At 41.5% G+C, this 22,370-nt stretch overlaps 1 protein-coding gene, 1 long non-coding RNA gene and 1 other non-coding gene across 3 annotated transcripts; 1 reads left to right on the top strand and 2 right to left on the bottom strand.

Annotated features, from left to right (window-relative positions):
• Positions 1 to 707: 707 nt before the first annotated feature.
• LOC135494946 (glutathione reductase, mitochondrial-like) lies at positions 708 to 9,440 on the bottom strand. Its single transcript, XM_064783317.1, has 10 exons — positions 9,269 to 9,440; positions 8,295 to 8,410; positions 7,355 to 7,424; positions 7,013 to 7,145; positions 6,531 to 6,585; positions 5,633 to 5,951; positions 4,922 to 5,033; positions 4,418 to 4,549; positions 3,747 to 3,880; positions 708 to 2,177 (listed from the first exon to the last, which is right to left on the bottom strand). Exons 1-10 carry the CDS (start codon positions 9,434 to 9,436, stop codon positions 2,028 to 2,030), a joined length of 1,389 nt encoding a protein of 462 aa, XP_064639387.1. The 5' UTR covers positions 9,437 to 9,440; the 3' UTR covers positions 708 to 2,027.
• LOC135495199 (small nucleolar RNA U3) lies at positions 8,701 to 8,798 on the top strand. The gene has a single exon (XR_010448542.1). It is a non-coding gene; the product is annotated as a small nucleolar RNA U3 (small nucleolar RNA).
• Positions 9,441 to 11,946: 2,506 nt separating the features above from the next.
• LOC135494990 (uncharacterized) lies at positions 11,947 to 14,977 on the bottom strand. The gene is made up of 3 exons (XR_010448500.1): positions 14,904 to 14,977; positions 13,379 to 13,455; positions 11,947 to 12,544 (listed from the first exon to the last, which is right to left on the bottom strand). It is a non-coding gene; the product is annotated as an uncharacterized LOC135494990 (long non-coding RNA).
• Between the last annotated feature and the right edge of the window lie 7,393 nt (positions 14,978 to 22,370).

Genomic DNA, 22,370 nt, shown 5'->3' on the forward strand with positions numbered 1-22,370 from the left:
ACGTTGGGATGAACATTCTAAAATACCTTGGTACCGTAAAGTCAACTTTTAAATGGAAAATGCATAAGCCTCGTTCTGAGAGTGGAGTGTTTTGGACACGCAACCAAGATGCTCTACCAAAGTTCCCTCGGGTTGCACTAAAATGTGGAAACCATGCACACGTCACGTCAATGGAATTTAAGCTCACTTCAGAAGTTTAAGGCTCTCAAAACACTGCTTCAAACACAAATCAGTCAAGGAAGCATCAACCACCCTAAGTTTTTTAATGAGCACTACACATATTTGCCGAGAAAAACGCTCCAAATAGCCCATTTGCGCGGATTTTAGCATCACTTGAGCGAGCCGATGCGGACTTCCTATGCGCGCTGTACAAAATGTACACGTCTCATTTTCTGTAACGTTGCCGTAACATAATGTAAACAACGGCGCTACCGGCGCTCCGGCCGGGCCGGCGATGGATGGAATTTGCCAAATTCGCACATATTCAAGTTATTTTCGTGGCCTATCTTTTTAAGTTTGAGGTATTTTAGAATAGAAATTGAACCCTCGGCTTCGGACCTTGGTTGAGTTACCAAGACACTCGAGGGTGGAGCTAAAATTTCGTCCAAACCCTCGAGTGTCTTGGGAACTCAACCAAGGTCCTCCGCCTCGGGTTCAATTCCTTAAGTGATAATGAACAATTGTTGAATGGCATTAGCTAAGGATTCAAGCACAAATCGATTTATGGCATAGGGATTTTCAAAGACCATCTATACAGGGTGTTACAAAACTCATATACAGCATTTTCTGCATAGGGAATGCACATAGTTGATATTAACAGGGAAGGAATTTTGATTATCACATTTCATAACACCGTGCCAATATATCTACGTTATACTGTAAAATGTGAAATTTTCACTAATGTTTTATTCTTGTGACTTTCGCAATGCTCAGTCAAATGCACAGTCAAATGCACTGTCTAATGCACTGTCAAATGCACAGTCTAATGCTCTAATATGCACTAAAAAAGAGCAAACCTTTCAATTTCAATACATTTAACTTTGTTAAATTTCTGTGACAAATGTGATATCAAGTCTACCACTAAATGAGCAGTATCACCAACTTTTAGGATGGCAAATAGTTCACGGTTCGCAGCACAATGATATAACTACTATCAAGTATAGATTAATCCATATTTGCTACTATACATGTATGTACCAATACATCAAAGATGGCACACACATAATATACCGGTACATTATAATAAAAAAGGGATTTCTTAAAACTATGCTAAATTTCAAAACGTTTTAATTTGCAACATGAAAAATTTCTGAAAAAATCAAATTTTCAGTCTTTATTTTGGTGGGTTACGAGATTTCTCTCTTTTATTCAAATCAAATTAAATTTTTTCACGATTTTAATCAACCTCTTGATAACCCTCTTTTGCAAAATCCCCAAAAATAGAATGTCTTGGTTAACAATTAACACAGTATAAAGTGTTTTACTTCACAGGGGTATGAAAGTACATGTACTGGTCAATAAATAAAGGATATATATTCAAAGCAATTACATGATTTTTGATTATGTGAATTGGCAACAACAGAATTTACAGCGTGACCGGCTAAGCATGAATTGAGAACTACATGTAACTACAGGGCACATCAATAAAAAAGATACGCTTTTGATATTGATTGCATTTTTTTGGACACTTGGTAAATCAGGCGATGTACACCATGAGGGTCATGTTGGATTCAGCACCAAATATTGCGAGAGACCCCTATTGGCCACTTTGTCTACTTTATCTTGCCTACTTAATAGCTGCTGCCTATAGAGTGCCTTTAAAAAATGTATTCAGTGTGTAATTTATGCACTGGAATTACAAATTCAAATACAAATTTCAAATTTTTAACTAACGGCGTGGGCCTTTCATATAAATCTAGCATCATATTTACCAAGTGTCCAAAAATAAAAATACAGTCAGTTTTTAAGGTGACAGTATAATACAATGGGTACGAAATCTAAGTAGTCCCTAGAAAGTAACCTGATAACTATCTCAGAGTGACCAGCTCCTCAGATGAGGTAGGATGTATGGCAACAGTGTTGTCGAAGTCTGCCTTGGTCGCCCCCATTTTGATGGCAACAGAAAATCCCTGCAGCATCTCGTCAACACCTGGACCCATCATGTGGATACCAATCACCTGAAAGCCAAACGCAATACACAATTAAAGGAGAGCAGTCGCGAAACGCTTGTTCAAATGGGGAGTTTTGAATGGCACAGTAAAGAATAGAGAGGAATACTGGCCAAAGGACGCAACCCGGACCACAAAACTCTGGGGCTCTGTGGCTTCAGACCTGCTCCCTGAAGAAGAATAGAGAGGAGTACTGGCCAAAGGACACAACCCTGACCACAAAGCTCTAGGGCTCTGGGGCTTCAGACCTGCTCCCTAATGAAGAATGGAGAGGAATACTGGTAAAAGGACACCACACTGACCACACAGCTCCAGGGCTCTGTGGTGAACTCTCTAAGACAGCCAACTTTGTTACCGAAAACAGACCGACAGTCTAGCTTGCATATCAAAAATTCTGAACGCAGAACAAGAAGAACGGCACAGAAAAAAACTAATATAAAGCAGGAGTACATTCTCATTCATAAATCTGAGCAGTTTCCAGGACACTAGACAGTGATGCAATACTAAATTTTATTTTCATCCCAATAAATAGCATCCCTTTTAAGCATTGTCAAGATGTATTTTATCAAACAATATAAATCCAACCATCAACCACAACCACGGCTGGGGTCAAACATTCTGTAGTATTCGTTACAGAACATTTCATCAGAACATCTGTGCGAATAAAGGCACACTAAGAATACATTACCTTCTCCGTGGGTATATTGGTGCGAATGAAGGCACACTAAGAATACGTTACCTTCTCCGTGGGTATATTGGTGCGAATGAAGGCACACTAAGAATACGTTACCTTCTCCGTGGGTATATTGGTGCGAATGAAGGCACACTCAGAATACATTACCTTCTCCGTGGGTATATTGGTGCGAATGAAGGCACACTAAGAATACATTACCTTCTCCGTGGGTATATTGGTGTGAATGAAGACACACTAAGAATACGTTACCTTCTCCGTGGGTATATTGGTGTGAATGAAGACACACGAAGAATACATTACCTTCTCCGTGGGTATATTGGTGCGAATGAAGGCACACTAAGAATACGTTACCTTCTCCGTGGGTATATTGGTGCGAATGAAGGCACACTAAGAATACGTTACCTTCTCCGTGGGTATATTGGTGCGAATGAAGGCACACTAAGAATACGTTACCTTCTCCGTGGGTATATTGGTGCGAATGAAGGCACACTAAGAATACGTTACCTTCTCCGTGGGTATATTGGTGCGGAATGAAGGCACACTAAGAATACGTTACCTTCTCCGTGGGTATATTGGTGCGAATGAAGGCACACTAAGAATACGTTACCTTCTCCGTGGGTATATTGGTGCGAATGAAGGCACACTAAGAATACGTTACCTTCTCCGTGGGTACATTGGTGCGAATGAAGGCACACTAAGAACACGTAACCTTCTCTTTGGGTACATTGGTGCGAAAGAAGGCACACTAAGAATACGTTACCTTCTCTGAGGGTACATTGGTGTGAATGAAGGCACAATATGAATACATTAGGAATACATTACTTTCTCCGTGGGTACATTGGTGTGAATGAAGGCACAATATGAATACACTAGGAATACGTTACCTTCTCCGTGGGTAGGAGACAAATCATCTTCATGTGACACATGACCTTCCTGGTCGTGACAGAATGATACATCGGCGTAAATGTAGACTTGTAAATCTTGACATTGTCTTCACCGTGTTTCTTTTTGGCTTCCTCTGAAAAGGTGTCAAGAAGATTTTAATCCATGAATATTACCAACGAAATGGAAGACATTTCAATGAAATGAGATACCTACATAGCCTTGGTAATCTTCATGTGGGCTTACTTCCAGATGCCTTAAGCTGTGGTACTCTTCATGTAGACTTACTTCCATTGCCTCAATAGACAGCAATCGGGGCAGAATATAGACTCTCTGACTCTGCCTCTTGAACTCTTGTAAATTTTAGACAAACTTCACTGTGTGATAGAGGTGCTGGGATATTGCAAATGATCAAAATGGCCGTTTGAACCACAATTTGCAGCACAAAAACACAACAATATGTTGTTTTCATGAATCAAGATGGTTGAGATTCCATGATTTCAATCGAAATGGTAGCGCAGGTTTAAAGGAGTTGTTTGGCAAAATTTCGCAGTCCTGCGGACCAGCCAACCTCGACAATAAACCTCGTCCTAAAACTGCAATACTGCAATGGGCTACTTCTCATGTCATCAGAGCAGGCAACCAAGCTACAAAGATCTCCATACGTGCTTACCCTCGGTGAGTCCTATCGTACCGATTGGAGGATGGCTGAAGACAACCGTGGGAATATTCGAGTAGTCGAGCTTGAGATCGGTTTTCCCATCAAAAAGGCGGTGGCTGAGACGTCTACCTGCTGCTATGGCAACTGACAAGATGAGAAAATGAAACAGATATCACTCTGATGGGGAAACATTAATCAAATGGCCATTGGGCGATGTGTATTTTCGGAATGCCAGATGAAATCAGTGTCGCAAGAGAGATTGGTCCATATTTGCTTTTTTAAACATGTTAAATGTCCGACACGCCAATGCAACGAAAATGACAATTTGCCAAATGTCAGTGCGCCGTTTCCATACATCCTGGTCTGGCTGCTAAATAAACGTCCGGGTGCTGCACCTGGACAAAAAGCTGAGTGAAGAACCCTGTCCTGGTAGTGAAAGGGTTAACTGTGCAGTGCCTCAAGTAAGGAATGCAGACAAAGTAATTGACACCAATGCCGTATTGTAAGAGCACTTACCAGGAGTCAACAAGGCCTTGCCACACACGTCACCGAGTGCATAGATATTTGGCGCACTAGTGCTCTGGAACTCATCAACCTGGATATTCCCTCGACTATCCAGTTTGACACCCTGGAAGAACATTTTCGTGGACACGATCGGTAAATATTCATACCATTGGAAAAAATACATTTTCAGTTTTACTGTAAACCCAGAAATCTTTGCTTGCTTTTATTTTCGCTTGTAAAGCTTTAATAAGGTTCATGACATCTCGGGTTATTTTTTTCACTAAACAGTTCAACGTTTTTACCGGCATGTTTCATGACTACTCAAGTTAAGGGCTTCAAATGTGGAGAAATTATAATTAAAAGTTTGTAAGTTTTTTCGCAAAATCTTTCGTTCCGTTGAAAACAAAAATTACTTTCTGTTGACCGGCTCTATTGGGTTGAAGAGGTGATGTATGTTGTATTGTATTGCATTGTATTGCATTGCATTGTATTGCATTGCATTGCATTGCATTGCATTGCATTGCATTGCATTGCATTGCATTGCATTGCATTGCATTGCATTGCATTGCATTGCATTGCATTGCATTGTATAGTACTCCTCGAAAGCCATACCACTACCAGACACAATTTTAAAAGGTTTCAACTGAACAGATCTTTAACAGTACTTGTTTCAGTCTGAAATAAAAGAGCCTGAAGGTGTTAAATTTTCGAAAATCGACCTACCGTGTTTTCCAACCCAATTTCCACATTGGGAGCTCGTCCAACCGCAAACAGCAAACAATTCACATCATCAAAACTCCCATTATTCGTCTTTATAAACAAACTCCCGTCGTCCTTCTTAGTAATGGATTCCAACTGAGTGCGGCGCTCGATCTTCATGCCGGCTTTCTCCATTTCGTCAGTCACGGCGCTCGAAATCATCGAGTCAAACGTCCTGAGAGCGTTGTCGTACCTGATGCAGAGATGGACCTCGGAGCCAAGAGCGTTGAGTATTCCCGCCATTTCTACCGCGATGTACCCCGCGCCGACCACAACAGTTTTTCTAAAAAAAGCGATCATATTTCAATTCCAAATACGACTTAAGCAGAAATCAACCTGTACCTTATACCCTCTCCCCTCAGGGGATCACCACCTTTTCTTTTTATGTCAACACAGCTGGTGTATAATTCTCTAATTTCACCTGCGGGCCAAACGATGCAGATCTACAGGGTGGCCCAGAAATCTTTTTCCTCACACAATGGATACACGATAGAATTCGATTGTGCAAGGGAAAATAATTCTGGGCCACCCTGTAGATCTTTTCCAGTCATTATTGACATTAATCTTGTCTCTAAAGGCCTCAATGTTAAAACGACAGGGAATTGGTTAAGCAATTCTGACTTCAGAAGAAAAAAAATTTGGGGGGGGGTGGGGGAGTCGGATGCTGGAGGATTTTTTTTCACATTTTTTGACACTTAATCTGCTCTCATTTAAATGTGTGGAATTAAACCTTGAAACTGAAGCTTCAAGATATATAAAATAACTCCCGATACAGCACTATACAACATGAGAAGCTTCTGCTTGCCAATCGCAAAGTTATTCAAAGTTTCTCCCCAAATCTACTGAAAAACTAGAGACTTACTTAGGTAACTCTTCCAAATCAAAGAACCCATCACTTGAAATACCGTATTCTGAACCTAAAAAGCATAAGAGTTTGGTAAAGAAAGTTGTATCCAAGACAAAGGAGTTAACAAGTCGGCAGTACTAATTCTGGTATTGCCCAGATCTGGTTCACCTCAAAGACACTACCTTATCCCGGTGCACACCCTGCAATTTTTCTTGCAGGATGAAAATTGCAGGTATCAATCAAGCCTGGTCACAGATCTGCAACAAGAATTGCAGCCAACAAGATGTCTGGTTACATCGTGTGTCAAAAAGTGCAGCTGTGCACACCCCCTGCAACTTTTGTTGCAGATACATATAGCTGCAACAAAAATTGCCGGGTCCTGTATTAAACGAGTTACAGCGTGTGCACTGCCTGGGCATTAGAAGCACCAATCTACAGCGACTAGTTTTACCACCACATACCACATACCACATACCACATACCACATTATAATTTACCTGGGATTTTCGGAATGCTTGGGCGTCCACCGGTCGCTATCAGAATGTGATCAGCAGTGTATTTGTTGCCATCGACTTCAACGGTTTTATCTGCGGTAAATGTCGCATGGCCAGTAATTTTCTCCACTTTACTCTGAAAATTGTAAATTTTTAAAAAAGAATTAGTATTCCCGATGATGAGTAAAGAGACTGAGATGGTACACTCTGGTTCATAAAAAGTTGCACACCTCCTTTTTGTGATTTGCCACATATTTCTGATTTTCTTTTTTTCATCACGAAATTTCTTTCGACCTCACCCTTGGTCAAGTGCCTTGTCCAATGACACAATCAAAGAAGACTTACGTTAGTGAGCATGTTGTCGTAGATACCGTTGAGACGTTTTATGTATGCATCCCTGGTTTTCTTGATTACTCTGAAACAATTGTGGAAATACTTTGATCAAAACTCTCGTTTTAAAAGTCTGTACCACAAAACTTGCTTTCTTTATTCAAGGAACTGATATGGAACTGGTGGTATCGGTTTTTGAGGCAGTTACTGTTTTCTGAAAAATCTCCCAACATGTTCTTCATTTTAAATTCCCTTGGCCTGTCGTCTTTGAAAAAATATCAAGGGGATCAATGAACTCACCACATTCTGTTGGATATGAGTTACTTGTACATTTCATCTGTAAATGTATTATTAGTTGTGTAGCTGGTTTATTTCAAGATCAATTATAATCCAGCTACAGAACTAATACACTGGTACGGGCTGGGCACACTGGTCATTTTTGTCGCACACAAAAGAGGTTACATGTACAGTGGAACTTCCGTTAGCAGATACCTCTCTATTAAGGACAACTTCTCTACTATAAGGACACTAGTTTTGGTCCCAAATTTGTTGTACCCATTCAATTTGACCTCTCTACTCAGGACACCTCTCTATTAAGGACAGCACTTGTGAGTCTCGAGAGTGTCCTTAATAGAGAGGTTCTACTGCACATGTATTGCATACTGTTGGTTTAGCCAGTGAAATTTGGGCAGGTCTCCTAAACACTGTTGACCTCTATTTATTTGTAGCCCCTGCATTGTTTAATGCATGGGGATATCAATCAATATCACAGGCAGGGGCTACAATTACTCCATTCTACCTTAATTTTCCCAGGATTCGACGAGTGTATTCATGAGGGGGGCCACACCAAAAATAAGTAAAAAGGTTTTTTTAGGGACCCATCCCAAATTTTGGTGTTAAAAAATATTGTGATTATTATGTTATTGAAAGGCTGGTGGAATAAAATATCACTTACGACCAGTCAAACTTCTTGACGTCCACATCAAAGCCGTAGTCCTTGTGATCATGGATAAACTCTGCATGCATTGCCGTGTTGAACATCACTTTCTTTGGGACACAGCCGACATTTACCTGAAGACGATCATGTCAATTAAAACAGGATGATAATTGATATACTGGCACAGAGGAACTGGAGTTTAGTTTTTATTAGTTTATTTAGTGACCAATGTTTACATAAAAAATATAACATATATACAAAAACAAAATAATTTGTTACACCCAGCCCTCCTGGGCTTATCAGTCACTTCGATTACAATTTAATTAACGTCATTACGCTGCAGCACCCCTTCTGCCCCCCCCCCCCCTACTGCACAGGGTGGGTGAGCCATGGCCTGATATAGTTTTTCCTAGACTGGTGCAGTAGGGATATACTTTCAGGAATCATTTCTATAGTATGTATCGCCAGGACATCAGGTAAAACTGATCCTGGACAACAGAGGAACTGGAATTGAGCATCTGATCATCACCGTATCTGTGGATATCCACAGGAGACTTTAGGACTGATATTCACCGCAGATAAGTCGGCATGCTCACTCCTGGCGCCTTGCTTCCCGTCATAAGGGTATTAAAAAAATGTCATGGACACGGTCCCCAGGGATGTGCATTATGATCATTATCTGCATAGGCCTACACGGTTACACCCTTTCTTAGGGAGGGACACCTCGGCGAGTGGTCAGGTATATCCGGCGAGGCCTGCACAGACGGCTTGCAAAACAGCAACCAGCTGAATCACATCATACATAGATAATCAAAACACCGGCTAAAATATGCCAAGTCATGTTTAGGCCTACTCGCACCACAGTGTTTTCACATAGCTGCATGCCCGAACACTAGCTCCTCCGAAGACCGCACACACATGGTTTGAACAGTTGTTCGGTGATATTTCGCTATCTTGAATATTCTGATAACAAATTTTGGGCAAAAACTTACGCATGTTCCCCCTAGCCGTCCGTGTTCAATGATACCAACACTGACCCCGAATTCTGTGGACCTTCTAGCACTTGCTATGCCCCCTGACCCTCCCCCAATCACTAAATAATCGAATTTCTTTGCGACTGGAGGCATTTTGGACAACCGACGAAAGAGTTGCTTGAACATCTGAATGCAGTGCTGCCATCTATATAGGAAAAGATGACGCTCGTGACACCGACTCCTGACCGATTTCACAGTAGTCCTGTCTCGGGACAGTATTCATGCAATCGACGCCGGTGTAGAAGTTTAAAATGTCCTAGGATAAAATGTCCGGGAACAAAGGATTCTATTATGGGCTTCAATCTCTGAGCTATTGACTGTCAGGGTCTCTATAGAACCATATTGCAGAATACAATAGGGCCGGACACTTTTTCCAGGGGGGACACTTTTTACTTTTACACCGGGTTTAAAAGCTGGAGATTAATGTCCCAGGATAAAATCCCGGGATAAAATGTCCGCGGAATCATCGAATAATGATTCTTCTATGGTTGTATTTTCTACCCGTTGCTGCACGAATGTATTGTCTATGATATGGCCCGTCCAGTAGAAGATGCAAGCGTCCATAGATAGTTGGGGCGGGTCAACTTCATTCTTTGTCGTCCAATGGACGGTTTGACACCAGTTGGAGATTGCCGCACGATTGTATCGCCTGGACCGGACTTTTGAAAGGTCAAGTTCAATTCCTCACTTCTGTTGATTCGCCAGTTACGTAGGCCTATAGAGATAGCAGCACGGGTGTATTTGTCTTGTGGGATGGACCGTCCAGTAGATGACCCAGTGTCCTGGAAAGCTGTAACGGGTCACCTGCATTCTATAGTCGCCAAAAGGTAGATTCAATGGTCAGCCCATCGCGACATCCTAATTTGTGAGGAACTAGCTTCGTCCGGAGTGTATCCAATGGACGCTTTCACATCAGTTCGAGATTGCAGCATGACTGTATGTCGGCTTTGAAAGTAACAATCCCTTAGGGGATCGAGCATCCACTGAGACCTGTCATCAGTCATTCTTTAGTCGTGCAAGAGACACTATTGCATCAGTTGGAGATTGTAACACGATGAATGTACGTACATATGTATGCATGGCTTGGCTGTAGAAATTAATCATCCATTACATGCTCTACGCGCCGTGCATTTTGTAGTCGTCAAATGGACCAGTTTTCGCAAATATCACGAAATACGAATTGCCATTTGTGACCCACTCTGGAAAAGGAGGCGGAAGTCGTATAGGAAAAAGGGAGAAAAAGGTAGACATTTTTTTTCTCAAAATGATTTTTTGACTTTCCTGGGTCATTTCAATTATGTCTAGAGGTGTTTCGAGGCCACTAAAACCATGTAATACAGCAAAATAAGTTGCTACTTCAAATGCTTATCCATAAAAAAAAACATTTTCAGACAAGGTTTTCTTAACTTTTTGCTTAAGAGAGTGATGTGTTCTGAAGTTCATATATCAGCATCTCAAGAGATCCTCATTGTATCGGACATCATTGTAAAGAATAAGCCTGTTTCAATAGCTCATTTTCACGAATTTACCCAACAGCCTCCTTTTGCCAGAGTGGGGCATATTTATACGAGAAAGAGACAACAAGATCCGCTATCATAATGTTGATAAGTACGACCGGGACACGGAGGACAAGTCTGCTACACCGGCGCGCGAATAAAGAAGACGAGCACTTATCATGTCGATAGAGATGAAGAAGGTGAAGGAAAGTATAGGTATACGATCGCCGGAATGCTTTTTCCTTTGGAGGACACTGCAAGATCGGCGAGCGAATAAGAAGAAGGGCACATGGAGAAGGAGGACGTGGACTTTGGATTAGCTAGAATGCAAGGCAATTGTATGTGACATTTATTCTGGCACTGGATGGCGAAATTTGACGATGTAAGACAGTCTCGGTATCAGGTCTCTCTGTATGGCACTGCATTGTCTGTAGAAGGTAGCGGTTGTTCACTGTTTGATTCCTCTTCGTTTTTTCACGCGTGTCCCCGAGGCGACAGGGTCATCAAATATCATCGTAGGTCTTGAACTGGGGCATAACTTATAAAACCTGGCCAACACCTGCTAGCCAACAGCTATGCTGCCATCTTGGACAGGTTGAACTTTTGATTAGACTCCTATGCAGTCCATTTCGTCATCCTGTCTTTCACCGGGCGACAGGACGAGGCCGCATCCAGAGTGAACGTTGAGTGGACGAGATTCAGGCCCGTATTGAAGTTTTGGTCCTGGGGCAATTGGCCCTTGGGGAAGGGGGCAGAACTCCACCTTTCGTCGAAAAGGCCCCAAATCTGCATGAACAGCACATTTTTCGGAGACATCGGCCACTGCCCCCGTCCCCGTTAAAGACAGTTTTTTATTTCACTTATCAATAGCTTTTTTAACATGATAGACTATTTTTCAAAAATCAGAAATTGCGTTTTTGACTCATTTGAGGGTATAGGGGGCCTAAGGTCGTTTTTTGAGTTCATGTCTTCCCACTATAAACATACTTCTTGGTCTCGAAGCTCAGACCAATAGGAATCAAACTTCAACGAAATCCGAGCAGCAGTTCGCGCCGCCGAGGCCAAAACGATCCCGACAACTAATGAAAATAAAAGTTATACACACCAAACGACGGAAAGAAAAAAAGGACGCGCTTTTATGACATCACGTTTTATTCGTTACCTCGGCGACAGAAAATGACGGCAAAAAAGAAACAGACAAGAGATTATTTTAATTGGAGGGGCACATGGCCACCTTAATTTCAAACCACTATCCCTCTGTTACTTTAAAAGTCGTTTCTATTCTGCTATCATGTCATATTGAACCTCATAGTTTTTACCCCGATTTAGATGTAGCCGGGGGCAGCCGGGGTATACCTTGATAAGATGCAAAAACCATGGTGGTCAAGATGCTGCGGTGTTCATCCTGAGGTACCGATTCCCTCTCCATCGAGGACATCCAACTATTCTTAGTGACAATAATAATAGAGGGAGAGATACTTGTTGGTGCCGTGGCACGGATCCCCTCCCATATGTGCGTTAGTAACATGGAGGTGGCAGTGGTGTTTGCCTTCGCACAAACCCCTGACGCTCGCGAGAGAATGGTGACTGTGGCAGTGAGTGTTGTGAACCTCGCCGTGGCCGGGACAGGTGTGGTGGTTCGCCCTGCCATAACTGGCATTCAAGATCCTGATGACCTTGGTTCCAGAGCAGGTGAGTACTTTTGTCCCGTGCTCGCAGATTTCCCCATGAAAGTAGGCTAAAAAAGAGAAGCACGGGTAATAGATATTATACCGATTACATCATCCCTTAGGGGTTCAACTAGAGGGCGGGGAGGGGGGGGGGCAAACCCCCCCGCAGAAAACGTTTACTTCATGCAGATATTGGACGATATTCAGACTGTTGAAGACGAAAACAATTGAGAATTAAAAAGTGTTCATCACAGCTACGGGATCAGGCAAAAATTCGTACATTTCAAATAAAAGGCCCGCAACACGTATCCGGGAGGGGGTTCAAAAAAGACAATACCACCTTTGAATATTCATAGGTTGGAGGTTCCAGACCTATCAATTAGACTCGTGCATGTTTTTAACTATCAAGTACATATTTGGAGAGGTATTGAAAAAATATTTGCTGTGGCAAGTCTACAGATATAAAGAAATTGTTTGATGAAAAAATTAATTTTGAATTTTTGTCAATTTTGCAATAGGGGACGTGTTTTGATTTTGGTTCTGCCAGTTGGCTGAAAAGAGTGGAAATATCAATATCTGTCCAATTTGTCGATTATCAAAAAGTTTCCGTGGTCAGCTACCAAATTACTTTTAACCATTTACTTGTCCGACTGTCCGGAATATCATATCAAAATTTCAGATTCACCGCCCCACGCAGTATTTGATGCGTCGCGGTCAAACATTGACAATTTAACTAAAAGGCTTAAAAAATCAATGGTGGTCTTGTCTCAAACGAGGAACAAGAGACTACAGCCAGGTTTATTTAAGAGACACGGGCCATGGTTCTTCAAACGTAAAACAAAACGTAGTATTGCCGAAGAAAAGAGAAGTAAAAATTTGTCGGCAATCAAAATGGGTCTTACCGTCAACGATAAGAACGCTTGCAAGGACCAAAATGACCGGCACTAAAACAGCGGCGAACTGCATTCTAGAATGTAATCTGGAAAAAGAAAAATATGACATTAACATTTAATTACCAGTAGAATAAAGCTCATGTCGGTGTAATCTATTTCATCAGACGGGACAAGAGGCTGAAGGGCCTAGCGCTCAGCTGAAATATGGCTCTCCTTGCTCCTTTCACTGGAATATTCGTCTGACGTCATCTTTGCCTGAAGGACAGTGTGAAAGATTCTGCTTTATTGACGGTTTCTTCGCCGTTAGAAAGCAGCGACGATACAGCCAGATATTCCAGTGCAGTTCGATTTGCGGATCAGACGAAGATAATTAGATCCAGCTGTTCCGACACGTGGTGGAATATAAATCTTATAAGAACAGCATCGTAAACACAATGAAAATGTGCAATATCTCGCGAAATCTTACCGATTTTCATCTGACTTACCAACTAGCCGAGAATTCATCGGTATGTAAACTGGGAGTTCATTGGGAAATCAACAAGGATATGTGCAAGATAGCAATTTTGTAATAGCGAGAGTGCGGTCAGGATCCCAGACTGCATGCTGTTGTCGAATAGCCCAGACTCGTACAGTGACGGAATTTTTTAGATCAAATATCAGACACGCAATTGCTGCAATCTTGGATATCGCCATCTTTGATAATCCTACGTAATCTACTACGTCACCAGTTCAGACTGTGAATCTTCATATTCAGGCCTAATAAGAGCCAGCTTCTTCCATAAAACAGTTGATTTTATCAACAAATAACCCAATATCTTTGTAAATAAAACCCGACACTTCCTTGGTGTGTTTTCAGGTATTTTTAAGGAGAACTATAAATGCCGCGAGGGTAACAATCACTTTCGCGGGCTATATGTGGTGATGCCATAGCCTCTTTGCAAATTCGAAAAATCCTTTCATTTTCCACATCCGCAGTACTTCTTTTCAAGATGGTGGCAACCATTAGTAAAAGAGGCGTTGTAAGGAACCAAATCAGCCCCTCTAGTGTCAAGATTGGGAATAGCCATTACCTTTATTTGCTCTCGTCGGTTTAGGCCAATGGACTCCACTGAAAGCTGTTTTGTGGGGGGCCATGTTATTTGTCGATCACAAGATTTGCCCTGATGACCCTTTGCTGAGCCTGTAGAACAATGCCGGGGAATTTAGGCCTAGGTGTGAGCTTGTGTATTCAAGGGTCAAACACGTAATGGTTCGTACGGGCGACAACTCGCCCGTTCAGGAATATCTCCCCGAATGGTAGGAGTAAGCGAACTATGCTGTCAGGGTATACACCCCGGACGCATTCGACCGACTTCGTCCAATTCGGTTGTCGCAATGGACTGCCTGGGAAGTCTATCAGAGGAGGGAAGGGCTTACGTTTGAGAGGGAAAACAGCACATGAAATGAATAGATCAACGCTGAGAAAGCGCTACAACGCCGAGTTAAGTGGAGTAGCCAGGCCCAGGACTTATCGAATTTAGGGAAATGGACTTACCGTATACCGTTTTCTGCGATGGACGTGTCAGTCTGGTACCCCGAGCGTGATGACGGAACACGTTGTGATTTGCCCATTATAAGGTCTTTGTATGCGTGGGTCTCAAATTGTTGATATTTCGGTTCCATTCAGGATCGACTTCACAACTGTTCGAGAGATGTCTACTTGACAATTTTCGAGAGATGCCGTTAAAAAAAGGCGGCACTAATTAGCAAGATCAAGATGGTTAAGTACTCCTAGTGTGTTCATTAATTTGAGCTACATTCATACGAGCGTGGTTTGTACTTTAATCAAATGGATGGCGTTCTCAATAACCTCAGAATCCATTAATTTCTCGACACAACACCTCATCAGGCCAATTATGGTGGTACACATGATATCAAGGGATCATAGTGCTACTCGTCACTGTGCTACTCGTCCTTGCAGCTAGGCTGCCAATCAGACAAGATTCAGTACAGTTAGGCTGGCCACTGCATGCTCTTAGAGAGACAGTCAGGATTCAGGACAACTATAGGCTGCTACTGCATTCTCTCAGAGAGACAGTTATGATTCAGGACAGCTGGGCTGTTACTGCATTCTCTCGGAGAGACAGTCATGATTCAGGACAGCTAGGCTGTCATCGTATTCTCTCTGTGAGACAGTGAGGATTCAGGATAGCTAGGCTACAACTGCATTCTCTCAGAGAGACGGTTATGATTCAGGACAGCTAGGCTACCACTGCCTTCTGTCAGAGAGACGGTCGGGATTCAGGACAGTACTGCACGTCAATATTCAGGACAGCTGGGTTGCGATAGTATTCTCCCGAACAGTCAGGAATCAGGAAAGCCAGGCTGCTTTCTACACTTCTACATCTGTACTTTCTACATTTTCTCGAGCGGTGAAAATGCACATTCTCATTTCCTGAGGCCCTGTACGGCGTAGATCATTTACGGTATCCAGATTCGACTTGATGAACATGTGAATATGTGGCTTCCATTCAAAAATTTGCGTAAGACATGATGATGCATCATTGCTTTCATACGGACTGACGCGCGCGATTGCCGTTGTATTGATCGCACGAAATTCGCTTTAAGATATGAGCATATAAGTGCATGTGAGGTACTGCTTTATTCGGACGTATATATCCAAGTATGCAATAGCCATCAGAAACACCCGAAATAGTTACCAGGTCTAGACACAAAAGTGGTTAATTATGAATTTGTTTTCATTTGACTTAGATATTGCAAGAGCTGACAGCGCAAATCAATCCTTTAGAAGTCAATGATTTGAAAAGAAAGCTACCTTTGTGATAATCTTATCAAACCTACCAGAACAAAACAAAAAACTCGCACCGGTGCAGAAGTAGAAAATGTCCCCCTCGAAAAAATGGAATATGGTTCTATGGAGAACATGACCGGTGTAAAAGTAAAAAGTGTCCCCCCTGGAAAAAGTGTCCGGCCCTACTGTATTCTGCAATATGGTTCTATAGAGACCCTGACCGTCAATAGCTCAGAGATTGAAGCGCATAATAGAATCCTTTGTTCCCGGACATTTTATCCTAGGACATTTTAAACTTCTACACCGGCAATAATGGCTGATATTTATAAAAGACTAGTAAATGCTTTTACTTAAAACTTCATGTACATTTACTCTAGCCATCTCAGTAGAAAACTGTAGTAAAAGCATTTACTAGTCTTTATAAATACAGTGGAACCTACTTTAGCGGACACCTCTCTATTAAGGACACCCTCTCTATTAAGGACACTAGTTTTGATCCAAAATTGGTTGTTTCCATTCAATTTGACCTCTCTAATCAGGACACCTCTCTATTAAGGACAGCACTTTTCAGTCCCGAGGGTACCCGTTATAGAGAGGTTCTACTGTATTAGCCAATATCTCGGAGAGTAAAGCGCATAATACATAGAATCCTTTGTTTCCCGGACATTCCTTCCTCGGACACTTCAAACTACTACACCGGTGCATCTAAACTTCAAAGCCAAAATCTTACAAGGAGGAGACTTTAGGATTGACATTCACAGCCGGTAAGTCGGCATGAAATCTTCGTGGTTTGACGCAAATTGTGAAACAGCAGGAATAAGTTATAAAATTGTGGAATATATATACGTTCGTTTAGTATTGCGATATAAATAGATCTACTATCGATAAACATTTTCCAGCACAATATTTTTGGACACTTTCCCCATTTATTCGTACGCAAACTAGGGCCTACATGTATATGAAAAAAAGCTTGAATGCATTTACGAAACAAGAGTTCAGAGAGATTGCCGAACGTGAAAAGTTGAGATTCAAAGGGTGACTGGAAGGTGCTTAACGATGGTACTAAGAAGAAGCAAGATATACCACCAGTTGATACTGATATATTCTAACACTTCAAAATGTTAAAGGCCCTTTGCCAGACACGCCGGTACCACCCAGGGGCGGCAAAACAAACCATCTTTACAATAGATCTTAACGGTAAAAGACGCCAGACAATAAAGAGTAGCAAAGGCTTTTATCTAAAACTCCATGTACATTTACACTAGGCCTTTCGGTAAAAAACTGAAGTTAAAGCATTTGCTAGTCTTTATTCTATTATTTTATCTAATGTATCGTCGTATATACTGTTTATGTGATATTTTTATGTGCGATTTCTCCCCTGTGGAGGTTACAATAAATAATACTAAAATAATAATAATAAAAATTCATATCACCCATTGGCTCGAGAGGCATTGTCTGGCGTCCTTGATCGTAAAAATCTATTGTAAAGATAGTTTGCTTTGCCTACGTGGTTATGGCAAGCGGAGTGTCCAGTAATTAAAAAAACCTAGTTTTATTCAAAAAACCTAGTTTTTTACCTAATAAACTAAGTTTATTTGGTAAAAATATAGGTTTTTTTAAAACAACCTTGTTTATTAGCTAATAAACCGAGTTTCTTTAATAAAACCAAGTTTTTTACCTAATAAACCTTGTTTCTATCCACAAATGTCAAGTTTAACAAATAAACTTGGTTTTATTCCCTAAAATATAAGTTTTTCATCCAGTGGTAATAAACTTAGTTTTATAGCAAAGAATCTTGGTTTATTAACAATAACTGGACAAATGGCCAATAAACCTACCTTTTTACGTAAAAAACTTGGTTTTATACAAAACAACTTAGTTTTTTGCAATAAAACCCGGTTTTATTGTAAAAATGTAGGTTGTTTTGAATAACTGGACAAACGGCGTGCAAAAACCTACTTTCTATCGAGAAACTTGTATTTTCTACCTCGCCCCATGTACACAAATCCGCGATGTTATGTAGGTTTATTGGACGATGATGGGCAACCTCGGCACCACGTGGTACTAATGCTGCACTGCACTGCACTCTGTAAACTAGTTAGTGAGACCCTAACCTCATCCCAGATAACTCAATGTAGGTAGGATCGAGGTTTAAAAATGTAAGTTTTCTAATAAACCAGGTTTATTTTAAAAAACTAGGTTTATTAGTAATAAACTTAGTTTTTTTAAATAAACCAGGTTGTTTTGGTAATAAACCTTGTTTTATTGAATAAATGGACATTTCTGTACAGAAACTTATATTTTATACGATTATGTTGTTTTTTAGGTAATAAACCAGGTTTTTTAGCATAAAATGTAAGTTTCTGTTAAAAAACCTACTTTATTAGGAAAGAAAGTAAAAAAACTTGGTTTTATTAAAGAAACTCGGTTTATTAGCTAATAAACAAGGTTGTTTTAAAAAAACCTATATTTTTACCAAATAAACTTAGTTTATTAGGTAAAAAACCAAGTTTTTTTAAATAAAACTAGGTTTTTTTAATTACTGGACACTCCGCTTGCCATACGTGGTATCTTGCAAATGGCCTATTAGGCCGAAACAGTGATACCAGTGATAACGGTGTTCAATCACTGTGACCCGTTTTGGCGGCAGAGGTAATCGTTAGGCAATCTTCCGTTGGTGCAAAATATAGAAGCCGTAAAGTGTGGGATTGTAGAATAGGAAATGATACCTCACAACAAGTATGGATAACTTAGCACATGCCTGAATAAGGCTTTTCGCTGAGGGCCATAAATCCATACCGCAGATGCAAATGTACATTTAATTTCACTTCTATACCTGAATGCGAGCTTGTCGGTTTCATTGTTATAATGAAATGTCCGTAATGTTCTCAGAGTCTGATCCTTGATTTGTTTTTTTGTGATATCAGCAGTGCACCATGGGTTGCTTCTGGTCCATAAGTATGCCATCCACCTTCAGATATCTTTCGTCACAATTTGCTATTTGCTTTAGTGGCAGACGCCACAGCCCAGCAAAGGAAACGTTACGGCCATCCAAACTCAAACACAACGGAGGGGCGAGTTTGAATGGAGGGATTTCCAAATTCAGCTCGTGAGTTCGGCCATGCATTTCAATGTCATTCGAAAATGGTATATTCAGACGTGTGAACGACCATGTTGTCGTCAGGATATACCGACTTCCGGATGATTCAAAATGGCTGAGCGCCCGCATGGCATCTTTTATAGTTAGATGTTGCAAGCAATGCCGGTTGAGAATCAAGTCAAATGGCCCATCTTTAAAGTTCAAAGGCGATTTTACGATATCGTGGACGAAAAAGTCTCTGTTTTTCATACCCTGAAACGTTTCCTGGTGAATCCGGATCAAATCGGGTACAATATCAACTCCGGTGTAATGGATATCCGGTCTTATTTGAAGAAATTTGGACATCCATGCCATGTCACCACAGGGGGCGTCTAAAATGCGGACGGTGTCTCTCCCTAATTCGTTTTTTATCCTTTCCACGATCACGTGTAACATTGCGATCATTTTTTGAGCGTTCTCCAAAGTGGATCCTGGGCCCGAGGCTTGCACACCTTTATAATTGGGGTCCAGTCCCGTCCCCCATAACCTTTTCTTGAACGTGTCCACAAAATTACGCGACCTGTTCTCGGTACTCTCAGTGATATTCAAACCAACAACAGACGAGTCGAACTGAAATGGACTGAGATCAGACTCCGCAGGTCCAGCATCACGTAACTTTATTCCGTTTATGCAGTCGAATACTTGACCCGTCCCCTTTGAATTCAGAGTCAGTCTCGCAAGGATTGAACCGGCTGTATGAGCACACTGACTTGTATCCTTATTCCTCGGCATTGGCGAATAGAAAAATAGCAGAATATTCGAAACAAAAAGCACGGCAAGGAAAACGATGAGAGCGGATTTGGTATAAGATCCCGGCGGCCGCATTCTGGCAACTCAAAGCGAACACGAGCAAAGCAAGATCCTTGTTTTCGTGGTTGCAATGATGCTTTGTGTTTATGAAAGTTCGGATTATCCTGTCTTGAAGCACAGTGCCCGAAACAAAAAACATGGACGGGACCACGTCTGTTTTATGACAACATTGCCAGCCTACCAACCTAAGAGGACCGTCGTCTCAAATCGTGGGAACCAATCAAATGATAGATTATAAAAAAAGCCTCTCCAGACACTACATTCACAAGGTGCACTGTAGGTGTACATGCATTGTGAAGCATGCATTAAAGAATTCTAATCCATAGCTGGATAAAGGGGTGGCTAGTGAATGCTCTATGTTTATTACGGCTCCCCTTTACAAATGTTGAACACCCGCACAATTGGCATTATGTAAATTGCCAGCTTTTGCTTCTTGGCCCGAGCGTTTGTTGAGCAGATTATCATAGTGCGTTCAAACACGCAGCAATCCGATAAGTAAAGCCAATGCATTGTGCACTGAGAATTATTTCTAAATGGCTGTCAACTGCAATGGAATCGTCAGTATGGCTCACCAAAAGCTGGACCAAAAACTATGAAGGCGTTGGACAATCGCTAAGCCTTTTACAGCATGTCCATCTACGCCATATGCAATTTCCCACATTAATGTACATGTAGTTTCATACCCAACCACGGGTTACGTACGAAAATATCCTGCAGTTATAGGATTTTCAGAATGACAATAGGCAATTGCAACCAGATGAAATCAACAGTATGGCTGTATTTCTCCAGGAGATAAAACCTGAAGGTTTTCTCTATATGCAGTAGAATGCCACATGCAAGAGATATCGATACTTATGAGGAACGATAAAATCACCAAATTTTGTAGAGAATTTTTAGAGATCCATGATAAAACTTAGACCGAACCACCTATACACGTGTACTACAACACTTGTGATTCTCTGGTGATATTTTTCCTCCTCCATTTGCCACTTTCCTCAAGCAGAAATCATGTAGGACTTCCTGTCAGGTGACAGGTTGTGACCAATCAAAACGCCCGTATATTATTATGGCCGTGCTGTCTGTGCCGAAGAAGCATGATAGCTCTCTTCTGATTGGTCAATACCTGTCAGGAAGTCCCAAATTGCAGCTTGAGGAAAGTTGCGAATGCCCATCGCTGCTACAAAATATACATAAGCTGATATGTGCATGTTGTAATTTATAAGCTCTCAAAAAAAACGCGAAACGGTGAAACTTGGCTGGAAGTTCTCCGATTACCAACACGGTTTATCGATGAGTGATCATATCAACCAGTATATTATCAAAGTGAAGGAGGGGGTATCGGCAACATAACGTGCAACAGTCGTTCGCCATTTTGAGGACAATACGACATCGAACCGGATAATCGTAAAACGTGTAGCCGCTACATGATAAAACGACGTCGCCTCTCGTAAAATCATGAAATTTCGCCGTTCCTTCATGAGAATAATAGTCATTCTGATACTCTACCATTTTTGATAAAATGGAGGCTAACACAACGGTTAGTTTGCAGCGGACACGGACCTATTCTATATTAGAACTTCTAAAACTCCTAGGATTAAGTTGTCTGACTTGGTACACGATACAGCCCATCTCAGATTTTCTAGACTACCTTAAATTCATCCTTCAAGTCCCAATGATGCTCCTCATTACCCCCATCGGCCTGGTTTGTAATGGTCTGGCTTTCCTAGTCATCGGCCGTCAGCGCCCGTTCACATCAACTAGTATTTTTCTCCGAGCTTTGGCTGTGGCCGACAGCATCGTTCTGACAGCTGATATTTTTCGCTTAACCATACGTGGTTTGAACGATCACGTAATTTTGATGAGCTCATTTATGGAATTCTACCATCACGGATATGGGTATATCAAGGCATTACGATCGTTTGGTAAGACAGCGTCCATCTACCTCACTGTATGCGTCGCGGTCGAGCGTTTCGTAGCTGTCTGCAGGCCGTTACGGGCAAGCTCGATATGTACGAAAAGAAACGCTTACATCGCCGTCGGGTGTGTTTTCTGCGGTTCATCTCTATACCGAATCCCCATCCCGTTTGGCTACACCGTTAAACTCTATATCAATATTTGTGAGTTAGGTAGGATGAGACCAATATATCTTCATTCTGCGCTTTACAACAATCCAATATACTACATTGGTTATGTGCTTATCCTTGCAATTATCATAAAAGCAGTTATACCAATACCAATTCTCGTGTCCATTACCGCCGCGG

This window comes from Lineus longissimus, chromosome 10 (genome assembly GCF_910592395.1).
Source record: "Lineus longissimus chromosome 10, tnLinLong1.2, whole genome shotgun sequence".
NCBI classification, from domain to species: domain Eukaryota; kingdom Metazoa; phylum Nemertea; class Pilidiophora; order Heteronemertea; family Lineidae; genus Lineus; species Lineus longissimus.